The sequence below is a fragment of the Limulus polyphemus genome, unplaced genomic scaffold (genome assembly GCF_000517525.1).
Source record: "Limulus polyphemus unplaced genomic scaffold, Limulus_polyphemus-2.1.2 Scaffold3249, whole genome shotgun sequence".
Lineage (NCBI taxonomy): Eukaryota > Metazoa > Arthropoda > Merostomata > Xiphosura > Limulidae > Limulus > Limulus polyphemus.
In genome coordinates, this window is record NW_013668859.1 from 35,393 (window position 1) to 43,528 (window position 8,136).

An 8,136-nucleotide genomic window follows, 5' to 3' on the forward strand; every position below is an offset into this window, starting at 1 on the left:
AATTGTTTTGAAATAAATATCAAAAAAAAATGTTCTTTGCGGAATTACACAAGAAAATATTTAAAATATTATAACTGAATCTGTTAATAATAGCTTTCACTAAAGTAAAGGTTTATTTATAATTATAAAGTGCTTTCTTCAGAAAAGTAACAAACATATATATACGCGTTATAGGTCATATGTCTAGTCACCTATAAAAATACATCACGCTTATCAATTATTCTTAGTTAATGGTAGAACGGTGTGGGTAGAGGATGAAGTTATAAATGTCGGGAAGATTTTATATATATTTCTGTAACATTATAGTTACGGGTCGTTTTTTACCGTCTCACAAAATTATAGCTTATAATACTAAAACAGGGGCTGGAATGCCAACTAATACTAAAACAGAGGCTGGAATGTCAACATCAGAAAATAAGCTTTACTTATCACCGCCAGCAATTTTTTTTTTCTAGAACACCCACCTTTCCACAACTAGATGCAGACAGCAATAGGTGGTAAGAATGAATGTCGTTGTGGGCCTGAGCAACCGCGTTTTTTGTTTCTTTTTCGTTTATGATGCTGGCGAAGGGAGATTATTCTTGTAGACGGTATATCACCACCTCTATGTAGATCCTACTTCCTCAGAAACCTCCAAAACCAGAGTAAATCTTATATTTTCCCACTTCGTAACTGGTACTCAGGTGTTAAGTCATGTTGCTGCTGTTGCGACTTATTTATCTGGAAAAAGAATTCGTTCCTTGATCTAATAATTATTCATCATCAAAGGTTTGGGTGTGGTTAGGCTGTTTTTAACGCTGCCCTTCCTTTTGATGTAAAATTTTACTTAATTGTATCTCTTGTTTTACATGTATATATATACATATATATATGTAGTATGATACTTAAAACCTAAGTTTGGAACTGTAGAACTACGTCTTGGCATAAAGGTTAAGTCATCACATTTGTCCTACTTCGTTAGTATATTGATATCACCAGCAACAGCACAACATGCTCATTCTGGTTTTAGTCATGAAATTTATTTTGAATATTTCATGGAAAGAAATTAAGTACACGTCAAAAATTATAGGATTTATACTCGTATAATATTTCGTACATCTTATATAGATTATAAAAATGTCAGAAAATCGCAAAAATTTATCATATTTTATTCATGAATGTTCATTTGTTAGCCTTTGTGGTTTTAAAATCTTCAATTGGCTGGGTGATGAATTCTTCATAGTATGGAAGTTCTACCTTCATTTTCTTGATCCACAACTGAATGTTTGAAAATTCTACGAGGTCATAGTCAATCACCTGTAATGGAACCACAGTGTTTTCATTTGAGTGATATGTTTCGGTAAAAAAACAACAACAATCAACTCTAATTCTTAAAACAATGACGCATAGCCTAGTTTTTTAGAACTGTTCTTGAACACGAGTTTCTAAAAAATTGTCTCTAGAAAAATATTTGTTATTGTTTCCAGCCTTTAAGTTATAAACGTAATATACTCCGTTGTATTTCAGTAATATGTTAGTTACTAATAAAGCAGAAAAACACATTTAAAAAATGCCTATGAAACTCTGTAGAACCATGGATATTCGAAAATAAATAATTTTGTTTGAAGTTAAGCACGAAGCTTCACAATGGACTATCTGTGCTCTTCCCACCACGGGTATCGAAATGCAGTTTCTATCGTTGTAAGTCCGCAGACATACCGCTGTGCCACTGGGGGGGTGGGGGGTGGGTGGACTTAAATATCCAGTGCATTGACATCGCTTAGATTTCTAGAATATTAAACGTCTTAACAGAAATACGTTTTTTGACAGTTATCATAAAGAGATAAGATAATTATCGATAGTATGGACTATTTTTACTTAATAAGTTACAGAGAATATTATGAGATGAACTAACTTCAGGAAATGTTATCCCTGCGAGAATAGAGAGGTCAGCAAGAGAAAGGTTTTGTCCAGCTACATAGGGTTGTTTCTGTAAAATATTGTCCAGTATTTTTGCTTTCTGTCTCATAACTTTTTCCTTTTCTTGATCTGGAGGTGCTCCGCGTAGCAACATAGGGAGCTAGACGAAAAGGAAAAAGAGGCGGAGATGTTAAGATACAAAATCTGTAAAATCAAAATGAAAAAATATGTATATAAAAATATTGGTGAGGTCAAATTTTATCTTGTTGGACCAGTAAAAAAATAGATACAATAAATTATATACATTAAAAAATAAGTTAATTTTTGATTAAAAATAAAATCACAATCTTGAAATCGGAATTCAAGTTGGATATATTAACCCACCCCTGGACTTGAAATTTTCAAGCAGGATTATTCTATCCTAATGATTAAGTGCGATTGTTGCTCATATTCATTTTAAACTAAACTAAAACAACAAAATAAAAACTTCTGATCTACATTTGAATAAGAACAACAGAAATAGAAATAAAATAACAATAAATGTTATCAACTATTATACAAACAAGTTAATTCAAAATTGTTAATTTAAAAAGGGGGTTAGGTATCGTAAAAAGAGTACAGAAACAAGTTGAATCAGGATGCAAAGATTATGTTTTCAAGTCTACAACTAGGGACTCTAAAAAGTAAACAAACTAGGCTGGAAATAGAGTTTACATTATTTTTTCAAGCACCAAATCTCTATTTTGATTCCACTAAAATAGTTAGGTACTGTAAACATGGGATCAAAATAGGGGTGTAAAACATGATAAAATAATGTAGACACTATTTCCAATCTAATTTGTTCACTTTTTTTAGAGTCCCTAGTTGTAGGCTTGAAAATACAATTTTTTGTATTTTGATTCAACTTATTTCTGTACGTTTTTTACTATCTCTATTCCACCTTCTTAAAGTAACAATTTTTAATTTTCTTGTTCATTAAATTTTTACGTCCGTTTATGAAGAAAAAAAAAATTAAGCTACATATGTGTATATGCATTCATTCAGTTGAATATTACACGTTTTTCAAACAGTTTAATGCTGCATTGGCTTTATTTCCACCTAACCATTATTTACTGAGCCAGGTGGTCTTGTGCCTGAGATTTCGTGTAAATACGCGTTTAAGAATCGTCGAGTACAAAGGAAGCCGCTCACAACAACACCGTATATATAATGTATGTATAGCCACGTATATTAACATTCAATGAAAAAGAATGAACTTTTTAAATAGATCATGGACATTTACAGCATTTCATATAGTATATCTGTCTAGGTTTTGGTCCAAAATACCCAACTGATTTTGCTTTAGGCTTGTGAAATAAAAATATGAATAATAATAATAAAATACCCGTGGTGGGAAGAGCACAGGTAGCCCATTGTATAGCTTTGTGCATAATTCCAAAACAAACAATAATAAAATAATAATATAATACGCACTCAAACATTCAGTGAAGTACTTAATCAGTAGAATAAGTACTAAGGTAATTATCTACTGTTAGAAAACATGCTGAATAGTCGCAGAAAACCACATAGAGACAAAATACAACAGCGAATTCGAGAAACAATGAAGAATAGCGAATTCGAGAAATGATGATTGCTCAACGTAGCAGTTTCCAATTAATGTGCTATAAGTTTCACAGATTATTTTTCAATTAATGCGCATTAGTAAAGCACCGGATTTTTTCCATGATGGAAAGTGAAAGACATAGAGAAATTCTTCAGGGCGAAAAAACGAAGGCCCTTGAATCAATTTTAAAACTACTACTATGACATACTCAATACTGCATTCATTACTATTGTCCAGGTTTCAATATATATATTCGTAGTCGTTTTTTCTGTAGCAGCTTGTAAAACTATAATCAATAATGATAAGGCTGAAAACACTGTTAAAAATATACACCTTGTTTACTCTAATAAAACGAAGAGTTTCCGACTAGTATAACTCTACTTAAATGGCTTCGAAGAGCTTATATTGCTAGCGAAGAAGTTAGAAAGTTTTAGAGGGTGGAAATCTTGACTTTCAAGAATCAACTTAAAGATAGCCCTACAGCCTTCGCCCGAGTTTGTTTAGTAGCTGTGCATAGATTTTGCCGCATTATATCTAGCCGATTTTGCTGTAGACTTCGGTGATGGAATGGCTTCTAAGAGAAACTTGTCCAGTTACAAAGAAAAACTGATAAAATCTCTCATTTTCTTTCAAGAATCAACATAAAAATTACCTTATGACCTACGCAAGAGTTTTTTAGTGGGTTTACCCGGGTTTAAATAAAATATCAATAGCCATTTTTTCTGTAGTCTTGTGAAACAAGAATAATATGTATATTAATAATAATATGAAGAAAAAATAGATTAATTTTGTATAACAATTGGAAAATCAACTTTTTTGCTATTATCAATATTTCAGCCGCCTTAGCCATTGAGATAGAAGGTCTTGAGTGTTGTTTCAAGAACAAGTCTACTTTTTAAGATAGTCTTTGTTATGTTATGCTAGAATTTGTGTGAAATTCCTGGGCGATCCCTATTATGAACCACAATCTTGGCTCATGATACAGCGCACTCAATAAGTTAATCAATTTAATGAAAACAGCCTGGTCCCATGGTTATAAACATCAGACAGTTTAGCTATTTACAAGAATCTGACACCAAAGGCAGAATCGAATTCAGTCTAATTTATTATAGAGTATGTGCTAACTAAAAATGACCCAAATTAGAACTCATATAATAGAGTTAGAGAAAATTAATTTTTTAGCCGCAGCATAGCAGTTCATAGAATGACTCTGAGTTGTTGTTATTTTTCAAGTACAATCTTTTAGCTCATAGCTCTGTGATCTCTTAACCGACTGAGTATTACCTCTTGTTGGTTAAAATATCTAGACTATATTCCATCAGGTTTCACTTCAGAGGTCAAGATAGTAGTTCTAGCAACCACAACAATTGTTCATAAGGGTCTGGATTAAATTAATCGTATTATTCTATTTGACATTAAAAGTTGAGTAAATGAAATAAACCCCATGTGTAAGAAATAAGACGGAACTTGTGTATAGCAATTATCATATTAATTAGCTATTTTTCTCACTATCACACAGTGTGGCTAAATTCACAGCATCAATTCTTTAATGTGCTAATACTCAGTTTTCGAGACAACACAAAACTACTTACTATATATTCAGCAATGCTCTTGTATAATGTTCCTATATCAAAATGTAGCATTTTTTCCACTTCTGCTCTCTTTTTCGGGTCGTTTGGGTACAAGCTGTCATTTGTAGAATATTGGTTCCACAGGTAGGTCATAATTGGACGACTAGAAGGTATAATGTATGCTTTTTAACAAGAATAAAATCTTTAGAATAAAACTATTCTGAGAGCATAAAAAGTGAATTTTAAATTACTAGGAACGAAATAAAGGTATAACATTGTCCACATTTTTTTATTAAACATTTTCGATACCCGTTATGGGAAGAGCACAGATAGCCCATTGTGTATCTTTGTGCTTATCTTCAAGCAAACAAAATAAACTTATCTAAAACACTTAGATTACTTTTGTCACATATATTAATTTCCACACATTTGCTATATTGGTTGTACAGGGTGTTAAAATATATTTGGCTTATATGAACCTTGTAAAAATAATAGTTACATGACTTTTCACGGATCAATGAACAAACGGAAGGTTTTTATTAATTTTTATAGTTAATATTCCTAGTGTTAAACTAAAATGTCTTATACAAATATCTATATAATGTGTGCGTGGGAAGCTTTTTAAACTTCATCGACAATGCAAAAAATGAAAATTAGAAGTACGGAAGTACGGACGACGTCACCATATGTGCAGCCGACGTTGCCATATGCGTAAGGGAGGGGTGGATGTAGATAGTTCTACGCATTGCAAAGTGAAAGGTATTTATTTATAGAATGGATCTCATAATCCCATTTCACACAGTAGGGAGCAGTGTTTATATGTTGAGACACTTACAATGCCGGTACCGAAAAACTACTGAGTTGTAATAGTTACTAGTAATATCTAGGTTTTGACAGCATCACTAGATCTAGTGTCTCTCACTAGATATGTCGAACGGTTTGTCATTTTTGATCAGACCATTCAGCGTTTGTACTAGAGATATTTGGTGTAATTACGTATTGTGCAATAGGTTTAACCCACTTAGAATTAACCTCGCAATCATTGAGACGCCCCACACGGCCATCAGATTCGTTCAGAACTCTACATACTTAAACTCATACGTGAGTAGACTAAGCAGATCACTTAACTGTTGTAATTACTTTAAACATACAGTACTGTCTTTACATTTTATAAACTTTGATTCAAATGTAAAATACCACAACTAAAGACATGTTTCCTACGCGAAGCACGAGTTTTCTCCTAGTATGAAATAATAAAATAAGTACATGAATCAGCAGACAGATCTCCGTACACTCTATGGCGAGTTTTCATATTCCCGATGTATCACGCGATGGAATTCGTATTTTTCTAGAAATAAGAACACAGACACATCTAAAGAACTCAGCAACTCTATGGTGAAGCAGCCTAAAGGAAATTTAAAGGCACATTGATGCACGGAATGTTGTTCTCTTGTATTTTCTCAGTATGCAAATCTTAGGACCGTTTGATGACAGAAAACAAGATATCCTCTTAGCTAACATATCTTGTTGCTGATGCAATTTTGTGGTACATACATTATTTTGTGTATACGTATAATCACTCAGAGCACTAGAGCAGTAAAAGTTGAGTCAACAATCAACGTTATTTGAGACTAACATTAGTTCAGGGTTCATCGAAATTGATTTTAATATTTTAAGTTTCGCTTAGTGATAATTTACTACTAGCTTTCTTTTTGTATGAGCGGGTGAAAATGGTATGTCAACAAACACAAAAACGATATAACGAGCGACAATAGTGACATATCTGGTAGGAGTAAATTCTCTAGCGTTAGCTATATGTTTTAAAACTATTGGGTGATTTTTCGTTATAGCATTATTCTCCTGTAAATGGTAAATATGTGAATATATAACAGGATAGGTTTTTAAAACTTTATGTTTGCTTTTGTCATGGAACAGAATGTCGTCATAGCATGTGCAACTTAACTTTAGAAGGATAATCTCTAAAATAGAGATCAACCAGGATGTTCTTAGTCAGTAATTGGAACATTTATATGCACTAAAACTATCCCAGGTGTATGTTAAGAATGTTCTATTTCCTGAAGTTTCTCCTGTCTGTGACTGGCCACGCTTTAAAGAATTTTCTTTTTTGAATTCGCACAAAACTAATTCAGGGATAGCTGTCCGTAATTTAGAAGTGATAGATAGAAGAGAAAGCAGTTTGTCAACACCATCCGCTGTCAACTCTTTCACCAACGAAAAGTGGGATTGGCCGTCACATATATAGCTCTCACGTCTAAAAAAAAAAAAAACATGTTCGGGGCCAGGATTCAAACTCACAATCCGCAGATTGCGAGTCCAATACCCTAAGCACCAGACCATGCCAAGCCTAGGATTTTTGTTTCTTAGGTGAGATCCAAGCCGATATACCCACAGATCTGGATCCCAAAATCTACTACCACGATACAAATCGATGTCTCCTAAACTGGAGATTTAAACGAGAAGACTCCGAAGATGGTCTAGTCTTTCGGTGCAAGCCCTTTGTAACATACTGTAGTCTAGCAGGTATCGTGTATGGTCACACTAACGATGCATCCGTCGGGTTTTTTGTTATCAAGTTGATATAGACGCATTGAATGACTGGTCTACTAGTTCATTCAAGTACGTTTTGGATTTTTCTCGGGTACTCCTGTTTTGCTCCCACGGAAAATTTATTATGTATAAGATCATTCTGATCCCCACCTCATTTCCAACGCTGGGTTGTATTATCCCATTAAGTTCAGTGCGTTAGATCTTATGATCCTTTTATTTTCACGAATGCTTCTAATTATGCCTTCTACACCACTTGCAACCTGGTCTTCAAACTTTAATATCTGCCATGTTCAAACAATTCTCCATCAATATTTTTATCGTTGGAACTAGTTTGAAAAGATCCGAGTCAAGTAATCGCTGTGTGTTTTTATTTTTATTTTCCTATTAGGAAGCGCGTCTTAAGCGTCATTTCTAAATCGATCTCTTTAATTTCACTTCATTTTATTTAATTACTTTCATAGTGGTGTTTATATAATTGACTTAGTTCAGTTTTAT

At 33.2% G+C, this 8,136-nt stretch overlaps 1 protein-coding gene across 1 annotated transcript in view; it reads right to left on the reverse strand.

Annotated features, from left to right (window-relative positions):
• Positions 1–1,140: 1,140 nt before the first annotated feature.
• LOC106468984 (glutathione S-transferase 1-like) overlaps positions 1,141–8,136 on the reverse strand; it is an 18,950-nt gene continuing 11,954 nt past the window's right edge. Inside the window, exons 4-6 of the mRNA XM_022397382.1 lie at positions 5,095–5,236; positions 1,895–2,059; positions 1,141–1,296 (exon numbers count right to left, since the gene is read on the reverse strand). Of these exons, the coding sequence (XP_022253090.1) occupies positions 1,162–1,296; positions 1,895–2,059; positions 5,095–5,236 (442 nt within the window). The 3' untranslated portion in view covers positions 1,141–1,161. The remainder of the gene's footprint in view (positions 1,297–1,894; positions 2,060–5,094; positions 5,237–8,136) is intronic.